The sequence below is a fragment of the Mobula hypostoma genome, chromosome 3 (genome assembly GCF_963921235.1).
Source record: "Mobula hypostoma chromosome 3, sMobHyp1.1, whole genome shotgun sequence".
Classification (NCBI taxonomy): Eukaryota; Metazoa; Chordata; class Chondrichthyes; order Myliobatiformes; family Myliobatidae; genus Mobula; species Mobula hypostoma.
The window spans coordinates 169,763,052-169,789,567 of record NC_086099.1 but is presented as its reverse complement, the minus strand read 5'-3'; the positions used below and the strand labels follow the sequence as shown (position 1 = coordinate 169,789,567).

Here is a 26,516-nt window from a genome sequence, read left to right as displayed (position 1 = left end):
GCAGGTTTTGTTCCTGTGAAGCACATGGTAGAAGATGCCTGCAGCCCAGCAGCACTTGGCCAATACCACTGGTCTCCCAAACACTGCTCATTTAAACTGGCTGTACATACGTCAAGTGTGCATAAGCTGTGGAGATTGTGACTTGTTCAACATTCTCAACTCTGAAAAGTCAGATGCTACTCTATGAATTTGTATTGACAAGTTCTGTCACAATCTATTCTGCATCATCTACTACAGAGTAAATGAACAATGAAAAAGGGTTGCTGTGTGAAGAGCAGTAAGCTTATAAACACCTGTATTCAAATTCTAAGTTAAAAATAACTTTAAAAAAAGAAGTGGAAGCTGTTGTTTGCTTCTGAATAAAGCTTTCAAATTAATATTGTATGGAACCGATTCATAAGTCTAAATGACATCTGTATGTAAATTGGCCTCAGTTCCTTCACTGCTTCTATAGAAAAATAAACCTATGATTCACAAATCTGATCGTTATCCAGAAATCTGTGCTAAAAATCCATGTGTTAAAGTGAGCATGCAAATACTTGCCTAAAGAAACCACATTTTTCACTAGTTTAGTGTATGTGATAAAACAAACTACTGATTATATAAACCACCACAGTAATCAAACATAAGATAGAGTCCTGCAAAAGACTTTCATGATCCAATATGCAAGAAATTCTATTATCCATAGATTTATAAAAATACCCATCTTGCATTCTGAAGCTTTAGAACATAGAACAGTACAGCACAGCACATTAGGGATCCCACGGCCCTTGATGATGTGCCAACCTATGTAAGCATACTCTACAATCAATCTAACCCTTCCCTCCCACACAGCCCATAACCTAAATTTTTAACATTATATGCCTATCTAAATCTTTTTAATGCTCCTTTTGAATCAGCCTCTACCAGCAACCCTGGCAGTGCAGTCCACGCACCCACCACTGTGCGTGTAAAAATCCTACATCTGACCTTTCCCTTAAACTTTCCTCCACTCACCTTAAACACATGTCCTCTGTTGCTGGCCATTGCTGCCCTGGGAAAAAAGAAATTGGTTGTCCACTCTATCCAAGCTCCTTATAATCTTATAGATCTCTATCAAGTTGCCTTTCATTGTCCATCACTTCAAAGAGAAAAGCTCTAGCTCACTTAGCCTTCATTAGACATGCTCCCTAATCCAAACAGCCACCTGATAAATCTCCTCTGAACCCTCTCTAAAGCTTCCACATCCTTCCGATAATGAGGCGACCAAAACTGAACACATATTCTAAGTATGGTCTAACCAGAGTATTACAGTGCTACAACATTACTTAGTGTCTCTTGGACACAATTGCCTAATTAATGAAGGCCAGCCCACCATATGCCATAGTGTCTACTAACAACTTTGAGAGAACTATGGACTTGGGCTCTAAGATCTCTCTGTTCCTCTACACTGCTAAGAATCCTGCTACTGACCTTGTACTCTGACTTCAAAGTTTGATCTTCCAAAGTGTACTTTTCACACCTTTCCACGTTGAAATCCATCTGCCACTTATCCACTCAACATCTATATCCTGTTGTAACCGATGGTGACTTTCTGCACTGTCCACAACATCTCCAACTTTTATGCGATCTGCAAACTTACAAACCCATCGTTCTACTTCCTCATCCAAGGCACATATATAAAAAAATTACAAAGAGCAGAAGCCCCAGAACAGATCCCTGCAGAACGTCACTTTTCAATGACCTCTAGTCAGAGTACCCCTAAACTACTATACCTCCTTAAGTAGAAATATCCCCCATGTGCACCAAAATTAAAAGTGGATTGTGCAGATCATATATTAAATTGTTCTGTTATAAACTGCTTTTTCTTTCTATTTATATTGTAACTATTTATTACAATGAGCTTCAAATTCTGCTCATATGTATTAAGGTCCTGTAAAGATAGAAAAGAGCCTTATAATGATTGGAGATGTATTTGAGTGCATAATATATAGTTGGCATCAAATATATTACCACCATGCATATGGCTTGATTGAACTTGTGGTACTGTGAGTTTTATTTGTTGGAAATTATTTAAGTTTGTGCAGTATACATTTCAGATTAAAAAAACAGCTGCAGACTTGTCAAGGATTCAAATTAAATAGCTTGATGAAATGTGATTTATCATTATACCTACTTTGAACAAGTAAAAGTAAACTTGCTTGGTGTCTGCATCTTCTTCTTTGTGGACACAAGTAAACAGGTATTCTACATCCAGTACTATTCCAAGAAGCCTGTTCATTTCTTCCTCTGACACACTTTCCAAGTGGGAAACATGATCAGCTAAAATAAAATAAAATAAAATAAAGTTGTTTATGGTTTCAGATTTCAGTTTTAACAGAATAAATGTTAAAATGCCACCTGTGCAAATCGCCTCCCCTTGTTCCATTAAAAATCATCACCAAATTCATAAACATTATACAAATCAAGTTAAATATTCTTCAAAAACTCATTTTTTAGCAAACAAAGTTGCAACTATAAAAAACGAGGACCAATCTTGTCTCTTTGTGTGAAACAGTTTTGTTCTGGTTGAGATCCTTCAGGCTCTTGAGTGTTTTCAGCACAAAACCTTCCTGACTGAGATTTATTTGTATGATGACTCACATTCCACACCACACAATTTGATGGCATTTTTTGCAAACATATTACAATCTTCAATTTTCTTGCCAAATGAATTTATTTCCTTACAAACAGAAATAGGAGTGTACAATCAACCCAGCAATATTTAGATCATTCACCTCCAGTACCTACAAAATTATTAAGAGGACAAGAGCTAACAAGTAGTCAAAATAGACTAGACACACAGATAAAATTTAGTTCCAAAACATGGAGAATTGACCTTCATTTCACTACCACCCTGACATTAGCTGTCAGAAAAGCAGCAAAGTAACATAAACTTTGTCCTGGAGGAAACCAAGCTTAGTAAGTGAATAGGAATCAATTAGGATTTACTGAGGTCTAAAATTCTTACAGGCAGTGTTAGAACGATATTTGGCTTTAGTGTGGCGACCCATTTTCTGGCACCCACGAACCGGCTCACAACAGCGCGCGCAGGCAGAGGGCCGGCCCCAAAAAGGGCGCCAGGCCATCTTCACCAGCAGGGGGAAAATCCCGCGCGCAGAAAGGGTCTGGGAATATGCATTCCCCACAGCAGTCCCGCCCCAGGGAGGGCAGGAACGGGAAGGCTTAAAAGCAGACTGCGAAGTTTGAATAAATCTCTTTCATCGCAACTCTAACTCACCGACTCTGGGTGGTTATTCTAGCGCTGTGTGTAGCACATCGCTACAATTGGTGACCCCGACGGCCCAAACGATATTTAGACCAGAGATGACCGACGCTGCATCTGTTCACGCAGTTTCGTTAAAACTGCCAAGCTTCTGGACGCTGCGATCCCAATTATGGTTCGAACAAGCAGAAGCACAATTCCACATTCGGGAGATAACCTCGGAGTCCACTCGCTACTACAACGTGCTGAGCTCCCTCGACCAGGAGACAGCTGTATAAGTTGAGGAGTTTATACAGTCGCCCCCGGAGGACGGCAAATACACAGCATTCAAAGCCCTGCTCATAAAGACTTTCGGACTCTCACAGCGCGAACAAGCACGCCGCTTAATGCACCTGGATGGTTTGGGAGACAGGCCGCCGTCAGCATTAATGAACGAGATGCTGGCCCTGGCTGAAGGACACAAACCCTGCCTCATGTCCGAGCAGGCGTTCCTAGAGCAACTGCCCGAGGACATATGCCTGCTGCTGTCCGACGCAGATTTCAGCAACCCCCGGGACGTGGCGGCCCGAGCAGATGTGCTGTGGAATGCCAGGAAAGAGAGAGGGGCGTCCGTCGCACAGATCACCAAGCCGCGTGCCCAACGACAGACCAGACCAGGCCCGGCAGCAGAGCCTACAAAACCCGGCGACGGGAGTGAGGAGCCCAACGAACAATGGTGTTTCTACCACCAGCGGTGGGGCACAGAGGCCCGCCGCTGCAGACCACCCTGCAAATTCCCGGGAAACTCCAGGGCCAGCCGCCGCTGATGGCTACGGCGGCTGGCCATCAGGACAGCCTCCTGTACATCTGGGACAAGCAGTCGGGACGCCGCTTTTTGATCGACACCGGAGCGGAGATCAGCGTCTTACCTCCAACCAGTTACGACACCCGCAACAGAGAACCGGGACCCGAGGGCCGCAAATGGCAGCACAATACGAACCTACGGCACCCGCACAGTGCGGCTACAGTTCAGCTCCAGCCGGTTCACGTGGGACTTCACACTGGCCGCCGTGGCCCAACCACTCCTGGGGGCGGATTTTCTACGAGCCCACAGCCTGCTGGTCGACCTGCAAGGGAAGAGATTAGTCCACGCCAAGACTTTTCAAACGTTCTCCCTGAGTGAAGCACAGTTGCCAGCCCCACACCTGGACTCCATCACGCTGTCCGACGACGAATTCACCAGGGTCCTGGCAGATTTCCCGTCAGTACTGACACCGCAGTTCACGGCAGCCATGCCCAGACACGGAGTACAGCACCACATCCCAACCCAGGGACCACCCCTCCACGCCCATGCTCGAAGGCTTCCCCCGGACAAGCTCCGACTGGTGAAGGAGGAGTTCAAGAAGATGGAGGAATTGGGGATCATACGACGGTCCAACAGCCCATGGGCCTCCCCACTTCACATGGTGCCCAAGGCAATGGAGGGCTGGAGACCATGTGGCAACTACCGCAGACTGAACGAGGCTACAACGCCAGACCGCTACCCTGTGCTGCACATTCAAGACTTCGCACCAAACCTACACGGCGCAAGGATCTTTTCCAAGGTAGACCTCGTCCAGGGATACCATCAAATCCCTGTACATCCGGACGACATCCCCAAAACAGCACTTATCACCCCATTCGGACTTTTCGAATTCCTCCGAATGCCGTTTGGTCTAAAGAATGCCGCACAGACTTTCCAGCGGCTAATGGATGCGGTGGGACGCAACCTGGACTTTGCATTCATCTATTTGGACGACATCCTCATAGCCAGCAGTAGTCGGCAGGAGCACCTGTCCCACCTCCGCCAGCTCTACTCCCGCCTGAGTGAATTCGGCCTTACAATCAACCCAGCCAAATGCCAGTTCGGACTCGACACCATCGACTTCCTGGCCACAGGATTACTAAAGATGGGGCAACCCCACTGCCCGCCAAGGTAGACGCGGTCCGCAACTTCCCCCGACCCAACACAATCAAGGGCCTGCAGGAATTCGTGGGTATGGTGAATTTCTACCACCGTTTCCTCCCCTCAGCAGCCCGAACCATGCGACCCCTGTTCACTCTAATGTCGGGTAAGGGCAAGGACATTACCTGGGACGAAGAGGCCGCAACCGCTTTCGTTAAAACCAAAGAAGCCTTGGCAAACGCTGCGATGCTAGTGCACCCCAGAACGGACGTTCCTACTGCCCTCACGGTGGACGCATCCAACACAGCAGTCGGCGGAGTGCTGGAACAACTCATCGAGGGTCGCTGGCAACCCCTGGCGTTCTTCAGCAAACACCTACGACCACCCGAACTCAAATACAGTGCTTTCGACCGGGAGCTATTGGCACTATACCTGGCAATCCGGCATTTCAGGTACTTCTTAGAAGGTAGGCCCTTCACCGCGTTCACAGACCACAAACCGCTTACCTTTGCGTTCATGAAGGTGTCCGACCCCGGTCGTCCCGCCAGCAGCGACATCTGTCCTACATCTCCGAGTACACGACGAACATCCGGCATGTCTCTGGAAAGAACAACGTCATGGCGGACGCACTTTCCAGACCTACCATACAAGCCCTGTCCCAGGGGGTGGACTATGCAGCGCTGGCAGAGGCACAGCAGGCAGATGCTGAGATCCCCAGTTACAGGACTGCAGTCTCCGGTTTGCAGCTCCAAGACCTCCCCGTAGGCCCAGGTGAGAGGACCCTACTATGTGACGTAGCTACCGGCCAAACCCGCCCCGTCGTCCCAGCAGCCTGGCGCCGGCAGGTTTTCGAGTCCATTCACAACTTAGCGCACCCCTCCATCAGGACAACTGTCCGGCTGGTCGCCAACAGGTTCGTGTGGCATGGACTGCGTAAACAGGTCAGTGAATGGGCCAAAACGTGTATGCAGTGCCAAACAGCCAAGGTGCAGCGGCACACCAAGGCTCCACCGCAGCGGTTCGAACCCACCCGCCGGAGGTTCGACCACATCCATGTGGATACCGTGGGGCCCCTGCCAGTGTCACGAGGAGCGCGGTACCTCCTAACTATGATAGACCGGTTCACCAGATGGCCAGAGGCAGTCCCGCTCACCGACACCACCTCCGAATCCTGCGCCCGAGCACTGATCACAAGCTGGGTAGCCCGCTTCGGGGTACCGGCCCACATTACCTCCGACAGGGGCGCCCAGTTCACCTCCAGCCTGTGGTCGGCTATGGCCAGCCTTTTAGGATCGCAGCTACACCACACAACTGCCTACCACCCACAGTCGAACAGACTAGTGGAGCGCTTCCACCGTCACCTGAAATCGGCTCTCATGGCCCGCCTGGAAGGGCCTAACTGGGTGGATGAACTTCCCTGGGTCCTGCTCGGAATTCGCACGGCACCCAAGGAGGATCTGCACACCTCGTCGGCCGAGTTGGTGTACGGCGCACCCCTGGTAGTCCCAGGAGAGTTCATACCAGCCCCAAGGGGGCAAGAGGAAGAACCCACAGCAGTCCTGGACAGACCACGTGAGAGGCTCGGTAACCTGGCCCCCAGACCCACTTCACAGCACGGACAGAGCCCGACCTGCGTACCCAAAGACCTGCAGAACTGTAAGTTTCTTTTTGTACGACAGGGCGGACACCGGGCACCGCTACAGCGACCCTACGAGGGGCCGTTTAAGGTGATCAGGACAACAGGTCCACGTTCGTGCTGGACATTGGGGGGAGAGAGGGGGTTTTCACGGTGGACCGACTCAAACCGGCCCATGTGGACTTGGCGCAGCCGGTCCAGGCTCAGGCACCGCAGCGCAGGGGCAGACCTCCCAAACAGAGGCCGATCCAGACTGTGGACATTGGGGGAGGTATCGCCGGTTCTGCGGGGGGGGGGGGGTTATGTGGCGACCCACTTTCTGGCACCCACGAACCGGCTCACAACAGCGCGCGCAGGCAGAGGGCCGGCCCCAAAAAGGGCGCCAGGCCATCTTCACCAGCAGGGGGAAAATCCCGCGCACGGAAAGGGTCTGGGAATATGCATTCCCCACAGCAGTCCCGCCCCAGGGAGGGCGGGAACGGGAAGGCTTAAAAGCAGGCCGCGAAGTTTGAATAAATCTCTTTCATCGCAACTCTAACTCACCGACTCCATGTGGTTATTCTAGCGCTGTGTGTAGCATACCGCTACATTAGTACATTTACATTTAGCAAATGACTGAATACGTATAGTGGATTTAATCTGGAGTGCAGCTCTGAACCTAAAAGCATCAAAACCCAGAACAGACAAGGCTGATTGAAGTTCTTTTGGATGTCTGTGGTGTGGGTGCAAAATTGGAAGGTGTGAAGCTTGTGTGTTGTTTCAAAGAAAGCATTGTCCATACGTCGTAAATATGGAATTATCCTTTGATGTTTAGCACATAAAATATTGAGCCCCATGTTGGGCCAGTGGACCTTTCAACTGAGAGCGTCTCCATATGATGTCTGCTGTACCTTGATTTGTTAATTAAAGAGGCTGCTTCATAACTACCAGTACTTTTCTCCAGTGACTTCATTCACGTAACAACATTTGGTGTCAGGAGTGGGATACCTTCATGCGATCCATTGTGTGGCCACCAATGTTAGCAGTCTAAGTGGGCAAGTATTTTTAAAAATTAGCACTCACACTTGGATCTGTTCAGGTCAGTGGAACATGGGAACACGAGGTATTACGAACACAGAAGCTGAACTGGTAGATATAAAGGTAGTGTATACATGTACATGTGTGTTTGTGGAACAGATAAATCTTTGCATGTTAAGTTGGTGAGACAGAACCACCAGTTGTGAAGGGTGGTTACCGATAGTTTAGAATGCCGGAGTGGGGCATGTATACTCGTTCAGGGAGCTGCATTTTAGCATATGCTTTTTACAAGTGTGCTCAAAAGTGACAGATTTCGGAATATGTGCTCTGTAGTTTTAAAGTATGTGCTGTTTAACTGGTACCCGTCGTTTATATTTTGCGTAGTGTGGGAATTAGTGTGGAGATATTTCAGGGAGAGGTTTTATGCAGATATACTCTACCTGTCAGGATAGCACCTATTGAGGTCAGGCAACATCAGGCCAAGAACCCTGATGATCCAAGCCAGCCCATGACTCCGACTGCAGCTATTCATAAGCCCTTCACCTCCAGCGGGAAACAGAGAATTTTGTCACGATTGTCCCCGAGCATGTGGGAATTTGGAATTCTGGTGCAAGCTCAAGGAAATGGTTTGAATTTCAGCAGGTGCACCCTAAAGATTTACAGGTGTTGGTAAAAGCGAAGTGCCGGAGGAATATGTAGGACAGTATGCCCCAGAAGATGTGGGATAGTACATGGGGAACCTCCAAGAACTCCAGCAATGAAGGAAGATATCCGTCTATTATTGCAGAAGTGAGACAGCAATGGGGGGAGGTGAGAGTAACTGCGAAATGATATTGGCAGTGATTCAAAAAGCTGACTAGACAACTATGGGTTATGCCGAACATAAATATCGAGTGTAGGAAGAGAATTCAGGGTTGGATAATCCAGGGAGGGATGACCCAGTCTTCCTAAAAATGGTGAAGGAAGGCCTGAGCTCAGCCCACCAAAAAGTTTTAGATCTAGGGACAGCATTGGGGTTAGCCTGCTCTGCGATAGTTTCGTGGGCCAGTGAGATAGACCAAAGAACGTGCAAGAGAAATCGTAAAGTGGCTTTAGTGGATGAAGCTGCTGTGATGTTCAAGAGGGTTTGTTTTGTTTGTCCGTGGCCAGGGCATGAAGCAAAACTGCTGGAATAGACGTGGGAGGATAAAGGAGTTGACAAGCTACAGCTGTGGCCCATCAGGACACGGTTGGAGGCAGTGTCCAAAAAAGAGGAACGATAAACAGCCGAAAGTCACAGCAGACTCACAACCTCTCACCCCAAGTGCCCAGTCTGACCAATCTGACTGTCGATCAGATCATAGAGCTGGTGAAGACGGCATCTAGGTCAGAGGAAGATGTGGCGGCAGACCCCACTCCCAGTGCTGGTGACCCGTGGATGTACATGACAGCATTGTTAGGGGGCTGGCAACGTGACACGTTGGTGGACACAGGGGCAGTGGTATTGATAACTGGCCTACCCTTGCCAACAATCAGGCAGGCGATTCACATTGCGGGTGTAGGAAGAAAAACAGTGAAGGAAGAAAGAAGCGGGTCACAAATACTCGAAACCGGGGGAGTGCAGCTTCCAGTGTATTTCTGGACATGTCCAAATAATGAAGGCACTATTCTTGGAATAGACATCCTAAGGGAAGCAGGGGCCATTACAGATTCAAGAAAGGGAGAAATAATATGGGTAAGTCAGGGTCAGTGAACATGTACAACCAATAGAACACACAACTGGCTAGCATAGTCGCAGCTGCCCTGATCATCGGAGACTGGAGCCAGGACAGAGTCTATGGGTTACTCTGTCAGCAGTCCCCAGCAGTGCAGGGTAGACACAAGCAAGACTGTGGTTGAGTAAAGATAAACACAGTTAAAATAGAGAGGGTCCTGCATAAACCCCATAAGCAATACCCTATAAAATCTGATGCACTGACAGCTGTTCAGGGTATAGTAGAAGATAGAACATAGAATAGTACAGCACAGTACAGGCCTTTCAGCCCACAATGTTGTGCCGACCTTTAAATCCTGCCTCCCATATAACCCCCCACCTTAAATTCCTCCATGTACCTGTCTAGTAGTCTCTTAAACTTCACTAGTGTATCTGCCTCCACCACTGACTCAGGCAGTGCATTCCACGCACCAACCACTCTCCGAGTAAAAAACTTTCCTCTAATATCCCCCTTGAACTTCCCACCCCTTACCTTAAAGCCATGTCCTCTTGTATTGAGCAGTGGTACCTGGAGAAGAGGTGCTGGCTGTCCACTCGATCTATTCCTCTTAATATCTTACATACCTCTATCATGTCTCCTCTCATCCTCCTTCTCTCCAGAGAGTAAAGCCCTAGCTCCCTTAATCTCTGATCATAATGCATACTCTCTAAACCAGGCACTATCCTGGTAAATCTCCTCTGTACCCCTTCCAATGCTTCCACATCCTTTCTATAGTGAGGCAACCAGAACTAGACACAGTGAGGCCTAACCAGAGTTTTATAAAGCTGCATCATTACCCCGCGACTCCCAAACTCTATCCCTCGACTTATGAAAGCTAACACTCCAGAAGCTTTCTTAACTACCCTATCTACCTGTGAGGCAACTTTCAGGGATCTGTGGACATGTACCCCCAAATCCCTCTGCTCCGCCACACTACCAAGTATCCTGTCATTTACTTTGTACTCTGCCTTGGAGTTTGTCCTTCCAAAGTGTACCACATCACACTTTTCTGGGTTGAACTCCATCTGCCACTTCTCAGCCCACTTCTGCATCCTATTAATGTCTCTCTGCAATCTTTGACAATTCTCTACACTATCCACAACACCATCAACCTTTGTGTCGTCTGCAAACTTGCCAACCCACCCTTCTACCCCCACATCCAGGTCATTAATAAAAATCACTTAAAGTAGAGGTCCCAGAACCGATCCTTGTGGGACACCGCTAGTCACAACCTTCCAATCCGAATGTACTCCCTCCACCACCACCCTCTGCCTTCTGCAGGCAAGCCAATTCTGAATCCACCTGGCCAAACTTCCCTGGATCCCATGCCTTCTGACTTTCTGAATAAGCCCACCGCATGGAAACTTATCAAATGCCTTACTAAAAGCCATGTAGATCACATCCACAGCACTACCCTCATCTATATGCCTGGTCACCTCCTCAAAGAACTCTATCAGGCTTGTCTGATTTGCCCTTCACAAAGCCATGCTGACTGTCCCTGATCAGACCATGATTCTCTAAATGCCCAGAGATCCTATCTCTCAGAATCTTTTCCAACAGCTTTCCCACCACAGACGTACGGCTTACTGGACTATAATTACTCGGACTATCCCTACAACATTTTTGAACAAGGGGACAACATTCGCCTTCCTCCAATCCTCTGGTACCATTCCCGTGGACAACGAGGACATAAAGATCCTAGCCAGAGGCTCAGCAATCTCTTCTCTCGCCTCGTGGAGCAGCCTGGGGAATATTCTGTCAGGCCCCGGGGACTTATCTGTCCTAATGTATTTTAACAACTCCAACACCTCCCCTCCCTTAATATCAACATGCTCCAGAACATCTACCTCACTCATAGTGTCCTCACCATCATCAAGATCCCTCTCATTGGTGAATACCAGAGAGAAGTATTCATTGAGGACTTCACTCACTTCCACAGCCTACAGGCACATCTTCCCACCTTTATCTCTAATCGGTCCTACCTTCACTCCTGTCATCCTTTTGTTCTTCACATAATTGAAGAATGCCTTGGGGTTTTCCTTTACCCTACTCGCCAAGGCCTTCTCATGCCCCCTTCTTGCTCTCCTCAGCCCCTTCTTAAGCTCCTTTCTTGCTACCCTATATTCCTCAATAGACCCATCTGATCCTTGCTTCCTAAACCTCATGTATGCTGCCTTCTTCCACCTGACTAGATTTTCCACCTCACTTGTCACCCATGGTTCCTTCACCCTACCATTCTTTATCTTCCTCACCGGGACAAATTTATCTCTAACATCCTGCAAGAGATCCCTAAACATCAACCACATGTCTATAGTACATTTCCCTGCAAAAACATCATCCCAATTCACACCCGCAAGTTCTAGCCTGATAGCCTTACAATTTGCCCTTCCCCAATTAAAAATTTTCCTGTCCTCTCTGATTCTATCCTTTTCCATGATAATGTTAAAGGCCAAGGAGTGGTGGTCACTGTCGCCCAGATACTCACCCACTGAGAGATCTGTGACTTGACTCGATTCGTTACCTAATACTAGATCTAGTATGGCATTCCCCCTAGTCGGCCTGTCAACATACTGTGACAGGAATCCGTCCTGGATACACTTAACAAACTCTGCCCTGTGTAAACCCTTGGAACTAATCAGGTGCCAAGCAATATTAGGGAAGTTGAAGTCACCCATGATAACAACCCTCTTATTTTTGCACCTTTCCAAAATCTGCCTCCCAATCTGCTCCTTGGAATCTCTGCTGCTACCAGGGGGCCTATAGAATACTCCCAATAGATTAACTGCTCCCTTCCTGTTCCTGACTTCCACCCATATTGACTCAAAATAGGATCCTGCTACATTACCCACCCTTTCTGTAGCTGTAATAGTATCCCTGACCAGTAATGCCACCCCTCCTCCCCTTTTCCCCCCTCTCTATCCCTTGTAAAGCACTGAAACCGAGGAATATTGAGAATCCATTCCTGCCCTGGTGCCAGCCAAGTCTCTGTAATGGCCACTACATCATAATTCCATGTATGTATCCAAGCTCTCAGTTCATCACCTTTGTTCCTGATGCTTCTTGCATTGAAGTACATGCACTTTAGCCCTTCTACCTTACTACCTTTACACCCTTTATTCTGCTTCTCTTTCCTCAAAGCCTCTTTATATGTTAAATCTGGCTTTACTCCATGCACTACACTTGCAGTTCTCGCATGACCTTTATCCTCCTCCACCTCACTATTTGCTCTAACACTCTGGTTCCTCTCCCCCTGCAAATCTATTTTAAACCCCCTGGAGAAGCACTAGCAAACCTTCCCACAAGGATGTTCGTCCCCCTCCAGTTCAGGTGCAACCCGTCCCATCGGAACAGGTCCCATCTTCCCTGGAACAAGGCCCAATTGTCCAGAAACATGAAGCCCTCCCTCCTGCACTAACTCCCTAGCCACATACTTAGCTGCATTATCTTCCTATTTCTAGCCTCACTAGCACATGGCACGGGTAGCAATCCTGAGATTGCAACCCTGGAGGTCCTGTCCTTCAACTTTGCACCTAACTCCCTAAATTCTCTTTGCAGGACCTCCTCCTTCTTCCTATCCACGTCATTGGTCCCTACATGGACCACGACATCTGGCTGCTCACCCTCTCGCTTGAGAATACTGAGCACTCGATCTGAGATATCCGAGATATAGTGAAGGAACTAAAACACCAGGGGATACTCAGTGAGACTGTGGCAACTACTAACTCACCTATACGGCCAGAAAAGAAGCCCAATGGATCACACCGCCCTTAATAAGACCACGCTGAGATTACATCCCAATGTGCCAAGCCCTGAAACAATTCTGAATGGCCTGTCTCCAGATCCTGGATATCGCTACCAGATTTTGGGGCTCCCCTTAGCACCTGAGTCCCAAGACCGATTTGCCTTCTCCCTGGGTGAGTAGCAATAGACATAGACCAGACTCCCCCAGGGATTCCAAGGTCACGGCACAGACCTCGGAAAAGCTCAATCTAACACCCTACTGGTCAACCAGCTTACAATATGCAGATCATGTACAAATTGCTTCGGACGATGAAGCAGGTTGTTTGGGGTTATAGCCAGTGGTTTAGAGATACTGCAAGACGAGGGGTTTAAAATCAGTCGATACAAGGCTCAGATAGTAAAACAAACCATACAGCACCATTTCCCAGGAGAGGAAGGACACGTCAGATGACAAACTTTCGGCAATCAGCTTCATGCCCTGCCCAGTAAACGCAAGGGGATTGAGGAATATAACGTGTCTGTTTAATTGCTGCAGTAATTTCATACCAGGGTTCTCAGCGCTAGTGGCCCTATTCCAGGCCTTGATTAAAGGAGGGAAGCCCCCTCTGGAGGAAGCAAGATGGGGGCCAGATGAGAAAAAGGCTTTTCCTTTCACCTATACTGCAGCAATGAGGGAGGGTTCTAGTGGTGTAGGACCATAGGGACACAAGAAGGCCCGAGGCATATTATTCAAGGAAATAGACGCTGTTGCAGTAAGGCTTCCCCGCTACATAGCAGCTTTAGACTATGCCATGTGGGCAGTGCGTGTAAATGAACCAGTTGTAATGATGGGGCAACTGATATTGCACACGCCCCATACCGTCGTACAGCCCCTGAATATGGGGAGGCTGGGAGCAGTCACCAACAGCAGAGTGGCAGGTATTCAGCACGGGCACCTAATATAACAACTGCTGAAAGCAGCGAGTCTGCCAGAAGAGATGGCAGTAATTAAAGTTAAAGCTCACCAGAAAGGGGCGAGTAAGGAGCAGAAAGGAAATGAGCGAGCAGACATCAGTGCGAAGAGGGCAGCAGAGGAACAAGAGGCAGTTGAAATTGCAAGTACGCAGGAGAAACGATGGAAGCCAGTTTAGTAAAATTATACGAAGTGGTGGAGGCCCGAAGAGAAGGACAACTGGAGGAGAACAGGAGCAAAGGGGGGACCAGATGGGAGTTGGACACAAGGGGAAGAGTGGTGGTGGCACCACCATGTATTAGGCAGATACTACAGAAGCTGTATCATGGGTTGATACATCAGGGAAGGCAGAGCACGATCACAACCCTCCGGGAGGATTAGCAGTGGCCGGAGATGGGCAGGGATGTTGAGAAATTCTGCCATTGTTGTACCATTTGAGGCCAGCATAACCCCAGTAAGGACATAAGGCTACAGCTGGCAAACTAGCCTTGGCCGAGGGGACCCTGGGAAAATATCCGGATGGAGGTCATGGCACCCCTGCCAAAAAGCAGGGGGAAAAGCTACTGTCTAGCAATTATGGATCACTTCACTCGGTGGGTAGAGGCTTTCCTAACAAGGTACTGCACCACCAGCACAGCTGCATGGACTCTAGTTCAGGAAATCCTCCCAAGGTGGAGAACCCCAGTTCAGGTGGACTCGGATCAGGGAACACATTTCTGCCTTAAAGTTAGGTACAATTTCCACATATCAGATGAAAAGTAAAAAAAAAGTTACCCTTTTCCAAGTAACATGGCTGAACAAAATCATTTGATGTCAATGCTGTACAAGGGGAAACTAAAGAATATGGCATTGATCAAAATAAATGATGAGGTGAAAAAAGAAGTGAAAATCTCTGAAACCAGCAAAGGCCAAGTCAGAGGATTAGATAGGCATTAAAATTATTTATAACTCCAATGTAATAAACAGTATCTATGGATTTATTCTTTGTCCTTCCCCACCAAACACTAGTACTGCTTCTAATTTTACTGAAGACCTTGGGCAATTGCTTACTGGAACACATACAAGTATAATTTGACATTAAAACCTTATGGTAATTATTGGAAGGAGAAAACAAAGTGTTCTTCAGATGTTGATTCAGAGAGAGAAACTGGCATGATGTTATGATGTGGCTCATGCCGTGTTTGAATTAATAAGTACAGCCAGCAGAAACTAATTTCAAATTATTTGTTGTGCTGTATAATTCAACGTGTTCAGTCAAGAAACATCCATTGACAAATATACAGGACTTCACATATGATGTAGGTACAGAAAATGATAGAAAAACAGAGATAACCAGTGTGTGATTCAGTTTGAAGCCTTGATTAATCATAATTTTCAGGTCACGTGCCTGGAATGTTAACTGTTTCTCTCTCCAGTCAGACATTCCCTGATTGGCTGAGTATCTGCAATATTTTGCTTTTGGGATATAGTTTTTCACTACCATTTTTCTTACATTTTACAACTTCTGTGTAGGCACCCACAATGTAGCAAAAAATGCAGAATAATAGATGAACCATCAATATCCAGGCCACTTTCAAAAAGTCAACCCCCATCATTAAGGGCCCCCTTACCCAGCACATGCCCTCTTCTCATTGTTACAAGCAAGAAGGTATAGGAGCCTGAAGACACACACTCAACATTCAGAAACACTTCTTCCCCTCCACCATCAGATTTCTGAATTATCAATGAACCTACAAACATTACCTTCTCCCTCTCTTTGTGCACTATTGTTTAATTTAATTTTATATATCTATATCTATATATATGTTCAACTTAGGAACATTGTGTCAGTCAATCAGGATGGTGGGATTGGGGAAAGGTTCTAGAGAGAGCTGGGCAGAGAGAGATTTGTGATGGACAGTGGTCAGGTTCGTGGTCTTTTTGGCGGGAGATGCGGAGAAGAGAAAATCAGGAGGATGGCATTAGGATTTGAACCATCAGGAAGACTCTATTGCAAGGAGCACTTTGCGAGACAAAGGAGTCCAAGAAGGGAAGTTCTACCAGTGATTGGTGATGAGAATTCAGCACCATGAGTAATGGTTACACTCAGCTTTTAAACGATATGAGCTCCAATGATCAAGTACATATTTAAACTGGTCTAACTGTAATAGGCCCTTTATTTTTTCCTTCTTTCTTTCCCTTAATAACTGTTTGATACAGTGGAAATTGTTAAATATACTCTCTTTATAATTTTATGCTGGTGTACAATTTATCATTTCTTGGCAACTAGTAATTCTACATAGGCAGTATTTACACAGCATTCACACAAATCGAGGTTCCTCTAATCGGAACTTCCCAACCCTCCTGTTTGCTTGAACCCGAAATCATACCAATACATTGTTATAAAGCTGGCCACCTCACCGCAGAGTCACGTGGCTGTTGGCAGAGTTAGTTAATGAACCCCGGTGAGAAGTTTACATTTAGTAGTTAAATGCAGATCACTGTGTGCAGTCAAGGTGTTTCAATTGACTGTAGTAAAAATACACCAGTATCCTGGCAAAAACTAACTCACATTCAACTGACTGCTTCTCCCACCATGTTCAATGCGCCATGCTTTCTGCCATGAGGAGGTACTTGGTGTCCCTATCCCAGTCGCTTCCATAACGCCAGGATTCTCTCTCTGCTGCCTGTAATGGACCTATACGCTTCTGATCCTCTGCTGGATCCACTCTTTCAATTGCTGGTTCTTTGACTTTCTCATGCCCTACAAAGATTGGAAGATCAGCCATCTACAGACCACAGAGCCTGCTGTCTCCAAAGCCGGCAGGCCTGGATGTCTTCCGGACCGTCATCCCTGCTGCTACCTCAACAACCCTAACAATCCAGAGCAGATTCACAATCCAGACTCCACTGCCATCAATGCAGGTTCCAACAACCTCAGACACCTCCAAACTGCCAATTGCACAAATTGCACCTCCGACTCCAGCCTTGACCTCCAGGCTGGGTCTTCAGGCGCTGCTGCTGGAACTCTCGTCTTCCTTTCCCCCGACTGCCATTCCACAGCGGACTCGCAATCTCTCACCCCATCAGTGCCCAGTCTGCCCAACCTGACTGTTGATCAGATCACAGAGCTGGTGAAAATGGCGTCTAGGTCAGAAAAAGTTGTGGCGGCGGACCCCACTCGACAATCTCATCTTCCTCAGGTCCCACTGCCAGCTCGGGCCCTCACACTCTCCATCTTCCTCTCACCCCACCATCAATGAACACCCCAAATCTCCCTTCCCCTCAGACACACCAACCCCTTACCCCCTCTGATCCCAGCTCTCTATTCCATGCCAGGTTTTCACTATTCCCTCCGACCTTCCCCTCTCTGAGGCAGAAAGTTCTGTCCTCAGGAAGGGCCTCACCTTTGTCCTCCTGAGCCCATACCTCAGTGAGTTCCATGCCCACCATGACACTGAGCTCTTCTTTCACCACCTCCGTAATTTCTTTGGCAAGGACCCCTTCTCCTGTCTTCAACCCTCCTCCTCTTCCTGGACACTCCAGCCTGGTCTTCTGCCTGCTCTGGACCTTTTTATTGCCAACTGCTGATGGGACATTAACCATCTAGACTTCAACACTCCTCTCTCCTATTCCAACCTCACTCCTTCCGAATGCTCGGCTCTCTATTCCCTCCACACTAATCCTAACCTCACCATCAAACCCGCAGATAAGTGAGGTGCTGCAGTAATCTGGCATACTGACCTCTACCTTGCTAAGGCCCAGCGACAACTGTCAGATACTCCTCTTCCTTATCCCTCGAACGGGACCCCACTAAGGAACACCAGGCCATTGTCTCCAACACCATCACCAACCTTATTGACTTTGGGGATCTCCCATCCACTGCCACCAACTTCCTAGTTCCCTCACTCCGCACCTCCCATTTCTACCTCCTACCCAAAATCCACAAACCCACTTGTCCAAGTAGACGCATTGTTTCAGCTTGTTCCTGCCCCACTGAACTCATATTGGCATACCTTGACTCTGTTTTATCAACCCTAACTCAGTCCCTTCCTACCTATATCTGTGACACCTCACACGCTCTTGATCTTTTCAAGGATTTCAAGTTCCCTGGTCCCCAGCATCTTATTTTTACTATGGATGTCCAGCCTCTATATACCTGTATCACCCACCAGGAAGGCCTCGAAACAGTTTTTATTTCTGGATACCACACCTAACCAGTTCCCCTCCACCATCACTCTCCTCTGCCTAACAGAACTTGTCCTCACTCTAAATAATTTCTCCTTTGGCTCCTCCCACTTCTTTCAAACAAAAGTGGTAGCCATGGGCACTCGCATGGGTCCCAGCTATGCCTGCCTGTTTGTCAACTACATGGAGCAGTCTATGTTCCAAGCCTACACTGGCGACCATCCCACACTTTTCCTATGCTATCTCAACAACTGCATTGGTGCTGCTTCCTGCAGCCATGCTGAACTCGTTGACTTCATCCACTTGGCCTCCAACTTCCACCCTGCCCTCAAATTCACCTGGTCTATTTCTGACACCTCCCTTCCCTTTCTCGATCTCAATGTCTCTATCTTCAGAGACAGCTTATCCACCGATGTCTATTATAAACCCGCAGACTCTCACAGCTACCTGGACTATACCTCATCCCACCCTGCTACTTGTAAAAATGCCATCCCCTTCTCTCAATTCCTCCGTCTCTGCTGCATCTGTTCTCAGGATGAGGCTTTTCATTCTAGAATGAAGATGTACTCCTTTTTCAAACAAAGGGACTTCCATTCCTCCATTATCAATGCTGCCCTCAATCACATCTCTTCCATTTCACGCAAGTCTGCTCTTACACCATCCTCCCACCACCCTACCAGGGATAGGGTTCCTGGTCCTCACCTACCACCCCACCAGCCTCTTGAGTCCAGCACATAATTCTCCAAAACTTCTGCCACCTCCAACAGGATCCCACCACCAAGCACATTTTTCCCTCCTCCCCACTTTCTGCTTTCCGCATGGAACGCTCCCTACGCGACTCCCTTGTCCATTCATCCCCCCCCCCTCACTGATCTCCCTCTGGGCACTTATCCTCGCAAGCGGAACAAATGCTACACCTGCCCCTACACCTCCACCTCCTCCCTCACTACCATTCAGGGCCCCAACCAGTCCTTTCAGGTGAGGTGACACTTCACCTGTGAGTCTGCTGGGGTTGTTTACTGTGTTCGGTGCTCCAGGTGTGGCCTCCTGTATATCAGTGAGACCTAACATAGATTGGGAGACTGCTTCGCCTAGAATCAATGCTCCATCCGCCAGAACAAGCAGGATCTTCCCAGCGGCCGCTTATTTTAATTCCACTTCCTATTCCCATTCCGATATGTCCATCCAAGGCCTCCTCCTCTACTGTCGTGATAAGGCCACACTTAGGTTGGAGGAACAACACCTTATATTCTGTTTGGGTAGCCTCCAACCTGATGGCATGAACATTGATTTCTCAAACTTCCAGTAATGCCCCCCACCTCTCCCTCCTTCACCATTTCCCACTCTCTTTTCTCTCCCTCACCTTATCTTCTTGCCTGCCCGTTGCCTCCCTCTTGTGATTCTCCCCCTTTTTTTTCTTCCATGGCCTTCTGTCTCTTTCACCAACTTCCCAACTCTGTACTTCACCCTTCCCCCTCCAGGTTTTACCTATCACCTGCTGTTTCTCTCTCCCCTTCCCCACTTATTAAATCTACTCCTCAGCACTTTCTCCAGTCCTGCTGAAGGGTTTTGGCCCGAAACATCAACTGTACATTTTTCCATAGAAGCTGCCTGGCCTGCTGAGTTCCTCCAGCAATTTGTGTATGTTGTCATGAAGACAAAAGAACAATCCAAGCAACTCCATGAAAAGGTTACTGAAAAGCACAAGTTAAGAGATGGATACAAGAAAATGTCAAGTCCCTGAATGTCCTTTGGAGTACAGTGAAGTCAATCATCAAGAAATGGAAAGAATATGGCACAGCTGAAAATCTGCTTAGAGCAGGCCATCCTCAAAAACTGAGAAATCGTGCAAGGGGACCAGTGAGCGAGGCCTCCAAGAGACCTAGGACAACTCGGAAGAGTTACAAGCTTCAGTGGCTGAGATGGGAAGAGACTGTGCATACAGCAGCTGTTGCCCAGGAGCTTCACCAGTCACAGCTTTACGGGAGAGTGGCAAAGAGAAAGCCACTGTTGAAACAAAAACTCACATGAAATCTCGGCTAGAGTTACACGACTCTGAAGTCAGATGGAAGAAGGTTCAATGGTCTGATGAAGCCAAAATGAGCTTTTTGGCCATTAGACAAAATGCTGTGTTTGTCATGAGCCAAACACCGCATGTTATCAAAAACACACCATCCTTACCGTGAAGCATGGCTTTGCTGCAGCAGGCCCTGGAAGGCTTGTGAAGGTAGAGGGTAAAATGAATGCAGCAAATTTCAGGGAAATCCTGGAGGAAAACCTGATGTAGTCTGCAAGAGAACTGTGGCTTGGGAGAAGATTTGTTTTCCAGCAAGACAATGGACCCAAGCATAAAGCCAGGAATGGCTTAAAAACAATAAAGTTAATGCCCTGGAGTGGCCAAGCCAGAATCCAGACTTCAATCCAATTGATTCGTGGCTGGACTTGAAAAGAGCTGTTCATTCATGATCCTTATGCAATTTGACAGCTTGAGCAGTTTTGTAAAGGAGAATGGGGAAAAATTGCACTGTCCAGATGTGCAAAGCTGATAGAGACGTCTCCACACAGACTCAAAGCTGTAATTGCTGCCAAAGGTGCATCTACTAAATGCTGACTTGAAGGAAGTGAGTAGTTATGCAATCAAATATTTTGTGTTTAATAATTGTAGTAAATTTAGACCAATTTGTAGAAATTTATTTTCATTTTGACACTAAAGAGTCTTTTTTTGTTGATCAGCGTCAAAAAATCCAAATTAAATCCACTGTGATTCAATGTTGTAAAACAATAAAACATGAAAACTTCCAAGGTGGGGTGAATGCTTTTTATAGGCACTGTATACTTCCTAATTGTAATTTATAATTTTATATTGTTCTGTACTGCCATGTACTGCTCCAACAAAACAAATTTCACGACATATGCCAGTGATACTAAACCGCGTTCTGATTCTGGAAGATTGGACACACACAATGTGAATATATAATTTACAAGAAGAAAATATAATTTTTTAAAAATCAAGATGTTGAAGTTTATACAAAAACAGACAATGCCTGTCAGCACTGAAAGTAGTACAGTCACATTTGTGGAGAAAAATGGGTGGAATTTGTTAAATTCATTATCAAATCCCAATGGATGTAATGTATCCAGACAAAAGCCATGCTTAAGAAAGAGCACATCATTTTTCATCTAGGTATGTTAAAACCTTTGTGGATTCATATTAAATTTAATTGCAGGTAACGCCCTTGTATTTCTTCTCACTCCACAGATGTGGCTTTCTGGCCAATTCGTTCATTTTTTAAATTTTTTGTCTCCAACTGTCAGCATATAGAACAGTGATTCCCAATGGAGGCAGTTACGTGTCCTAAGGGGGTGTTAGGTGAAATAGAAGTTGCCGGGGGCATTCAAGATTCTTTGGGGGTGGGTGCGGTAAGTGGCACCCTACCTTGAGACACACGGCCTGACCAACCGTTAGTAGAGCACACATTTCCAAATAAAAAAGGGTGAGGCACTGGAACACAGGAAGAACCACAGCTCTGCAGGCGGTGAGCACCCGTCACAATGCATCTGAAACTCGGCAATCTCATCCGACCTTACCAACCAAACAGACATTATTAAAGCTGCATAAATTAGCAACCAGGGTGCCCAACAGTTCCTCTTGACTTGCGGCACGGAACGAGTTCATGCAATTTAGCAGTTGACAAGTCAAATACACCCTCTCAACTTTCTCTACAGATCTACAAAAAAAACAGGCTGTGCAGTGATACAGCACTGGCCAGAACCAAATGGTGAAATAGAGCCAATCAGTGAACCTGCTGTCTGCAAGGATTCCTCTTGAAGTGTTCAAAGCTACCTCAGCTTCATTTGTGCAGTCAAGAACCATCTTTGGGGATTATGAGGCCTTTTGTGATTGGTCAATCACGCTAACTGGAACAGTATAAAGGTAGCTTGCCGAGCACTAGCTCTATCCCCACTAACATTCAAATTCCAATCTGAATCCTTGTCAGCGTAATTTTCATCTTGCCGTTCCTTTGAGTTCTGCTGCCATCGTGCCATCCATTTCAACTCGCTGCCGTCGTCACCATCCAAGAGGCTTTCCCAGTTTGTGTTCACTTTTAATTTTAATTTAGCCGCGTTAATGATGGATAAATGTGTACAGCACGATCTCTATTCATCTGAAAGTGGAGAAACCTTGAATTCTAATCCTGCTAAGAAACAGAAACTACAGAAAGTGTGTCAGTACAATGACACATTCCTGGAGTGTGGCTTTATTCCATTCCTGTCAGATCAGCAACACACCTTTTATTTGTAATACTGTGCTGTCTAATGAAGTTATAAAACCATCAAGACTGCAGGAATATTTCCATAAAAGACACCCTGAAAAGGCTACTTATGGTATTACTCAGATTCGGAAGATGAAAGAAGCATTTGAAAAGCATTACACACTTGAGTAATTTGCAAAGGAAGCCAAAAATGACCTTGATAGTGGTCTCATTGCTTTTTATATCATTACTAAAATGATAGCAAAGTGTGAAAGATTAGTAATGCCTGCTATATCAGAAGTGCTCACCACTGTTCTCAAAATGGATACCAGTATTTTAAAAACAATTCCTCTAAGTAATAACTCTGTAGCTCGTCATATTGATGAAATGAGTGAAGGCATTGAGGATCACTTATGCACAGAGTTACAAAACACAAAATTTGGGATACAACTAGATGAGTCAACTGTGTAAGAAAATAATTTTCTTTAGTAAAAAGTTAAAAACAAATATCAATGGAGAATCAATCTATGGCAAACTCAAAATGTATATTGAGGATAAAACTATTCTGATTAGGACCATGATTTCTTGTTCAATGGAGCACCATGCTAGTTTAGTGGCACTTATGAAAAAAATCTGTTTGCAATCCATTGTGTAATTCATCAACAACTTCTCGCAACCAAAAACCTCAGCCAGTGACTTTTTTTAAGCATGACACTTGTAATATCTGCTATCAACAAAATTAAAGCTCATCCATTAAATAGCAGAATATTTTGCCAGTTATGCCAAGATAATGATAAAGAGTCTGAACACTTGCTTCTTCACACTGAAGTGTGTTGGCTGTCAAAAGGCTGCTGGTTAAAACATTTCTTTGATCTTTTTGACACAGTGGCTGAATTTTTACTTGAAGTCGACAAGAGCTTGAGAAACAAGATTGAACTTCTACATGGAGATGTGGCATACCTAGCTGATCTGTATGGCAAAATGAACATTCTAAATATGAAATTGCAGGGTGAGAATTTCAATTTAATCCAGGCAAAAAAGTGCAGTGTCCATGTTTATCGGAAAATTGGAAATATATAAGCTACACCTTGGGAGAAGAACGTTCTCACAGTTTCCCAGCATGTAAAGTTTGGCACCCTCTTTCACAGACAGTGATTTGCAAGAGTACTGTTTACACCTGCAGCCACTGAAGAAGGATTTTCAGAATTGATTCAAGGATTTGAACAAACTGGAAATTCCGGTCTGGGTAATTAACCCATTTCTTTGCAAGGTGGAAGAACAGGAAGATATCTTACAAGAAGAAATTTTCAAAATTCAGAATGATGAAGCAGCATGTTGGCTTTTGTGGTATGTGGCTATACTGTCAAAGTTTCCTGGTCTTTGGAGAACAGCCAAACTGCTCTTCATTGCATTTCCATCCTCCTACCTTGTAGAAAGAGGCAATCGTGCAGTGAACCATATACTCGCAAAAAACCACTTGGACATTGCTACACGTGGGGACTTAAAGATTTTGCTGTCACAAATTGAACCAGATATTTCAACTCTTTCTAAAAACCATCAAGCTCAAAGATCACATTGATATCCAAGCTGCTGTAGAGTGCACAGGTACTATGAAAGCTAAGTTTAAAGACAAATAAAAATTTAAAGCAGAATCATTTTTCTCCTGTTAGCATATGGTAGACATGTTTTTACACTATGGGGGAGCCGGAAAGTACATTGTGCCTAAGAGGGGTGCTGGCAAGTATGAAGGTGCTTTTGGGGCGTTAGCAAGTATGAAAGCACTTTAGGGGGGCTTTGGGCTAAAAAAAAGTTGGGGAACACTGGTTTAGAGTAATTAGCCCCTTGACAATTTTGGTCTGCACCCTATCCCCCGAGTTGTTTCCATCTTCGGCTCGCCATAACTCAAATCCGCTTGTTTTCTCACTTTACCAGTTCTGATGAGGGCATGGCATTTTCTGTTTCTCTCTCCTCTAAGGCTGCATGTTCTGCTGAGCACTTGAGTTTTCTTGTTTCAGATTTTCAGCAACTGTTGTATTTTGCTCTAACTGCACAAAATGTGCATTTAACTTGGGGATTTCATTGGTGCTATTAATAGATTTGGTGTTCATAATGTGGTTTCCTCTACAATAGAAAAACTAAGTGCAAATTGGGTGTCCATTTTCCAGAGCACCTAGGTTTGATCCATGAAGCAACTCAAACCTCCCTGTTATTTGCCACTTTAATTCTCCATCTAACTGCAACTCTTGCCTGTCAGTTTGTAGGTCTTTGCACTGCCATGATCATGATGTCCAACGCAAGCTTGAGATACAACAGATACTTCTTTTTGGACATGTTGCAGCTATCTGGACTCCATAACAAATTCTACAACATTAGAAAATTGTCATTCCATCTGCATTAGAACTGGCCATTTCTGCTGCAGGCCATCCCTCTGTGGTATTGATTCAGTACTTAGCCCTCCAAGAGCATAGACTGAGCTGCTATATGTGGCTTATGATCTTGCAATTCACAACTTTTCATTCTTCTCTCCTTTATCAACCTCTGTCTCCATCTCCAGAGATAAACTATCCACTGACATCTTTTACAAATTACTCACTCTCATAGTTATCTAGACAATACCTCTTCCTATCCTATCAATAGTAAAAATGTTATTTCTCCCTCTTAGTTCCTCTGACTCCATTGTTTCTGTTCTCCAGATAGGGCTTTCCATTCTAACACGTATGAGGTATCCTCCTTTTTCAAAGAAAAAGGTTTCCCCTCCACTACCTGCATCTCCTCCACTTTCCCGCACATCTACCCTCATCCCATCCTTCTGCCGTCATAACAGATATAGGTTTTCCCTCGACATTATCTCCAACCCCATGAGCTTCCATATCCAGCACATCATTTCTCATAACTTCTGCCATCTCTAAAGGGATCTTACTACTAAGCACATCTATATCTCACAGTTTTCCGCTTTCAATAGGGATTGGTCTCTACATGACTCCCTTGTCAACTTGTCCTCTTAGTACTCACCCCTGTAAGCAGGACAAATGCTATACCTGCTCTACACCTCCTCCCTCACAATCATTCAGGGCCCTAAACTGTCTTTCCAGGTGAGTCAATACTTCACCTGTGAGTCTGTTGGGTTTATCTGCTGTATACAATGCAGCCACCTCTCCAGCAGTGAGATACAATGCAGACTGGGGTACTGCTTTGTCAAGCGCCTTCACTCTAACCACCACAAAAGTGAGGACCTTCCGTTGGTTACCCATTTCAATTCAATTTCCCATTCCCATTTGACATACGTGTCCCTAGCCTCCTCTACTGCCATGATGAGGCCAAACTCGGACTGGAAGTGCAAAAACTCATATTCCATCTGGGTAGCCTCAAACCAGATGGCATGAGCATCAATTTCTTTAACTTTCAGTAATTTCTGCTCTAACCCTCCTTCCTTTTTCCAATCGCCATTCTGGTTACCCTCTCCTTCCTTCTCTTCTTCTCGCCTACACATCAACACTCCTCCTCCTTCCCTTTTTTCCATGATCCACTGTCCTCTCCTATTAGATTCCTTCTTCTTCAGCCCTTTACCCCTTAATCCCCCCCTCCCCCAGCCATCCACTTTGGTTTCATTTCCTCTCCCCCAACTTCTTTTTCAGGCTTTTTCCCCCTTGCCTTGCAGTCGTGCTGAAGGCCCTGGTCTGAAACAGTGACTGTTTCCCTCCACAGATACTGCATAACCTGCTGCGTTCCTCTTCCACATATTTTCACACTTTCTTTGTATTCTTAATCTGTAATGGCCGGCGTCTCTTAAATTATGTTTAGTGCTTTCTCTAACTACTCCCATTGTACCAGTGACCGGCTGACTTACCC

At 46.1% G+C, this 26,516-nt stretch overlaps 1 protein-coding gene across 3 annotated transcripts in view; it reads right to left on the bottom strand.

Annotated features, from left to right (window-relative positions):
• The window catches only part of kat2b (K(lysine) acetyltransferase 2B), a 120,353-nt gene that overhangs the window by 63,273 nt on the left and 30,564 nt on the right, over window positions 1–26,516 (bottom strand). For all 3 annotated transcript variants that reach the window (XM_063044074.1, XM_063044072.1, XM_063044073.1), the window contains exon 3: window positions 2,156–2,301. In XM_063044074.1, the coding sequence (XP_062900144.1) occupies window positions 2,156–2,301 (146 nt within the window). The remainder of the gene's footprint in view (window positions 1–2,155; window positions 2,302–26,516) is intronic.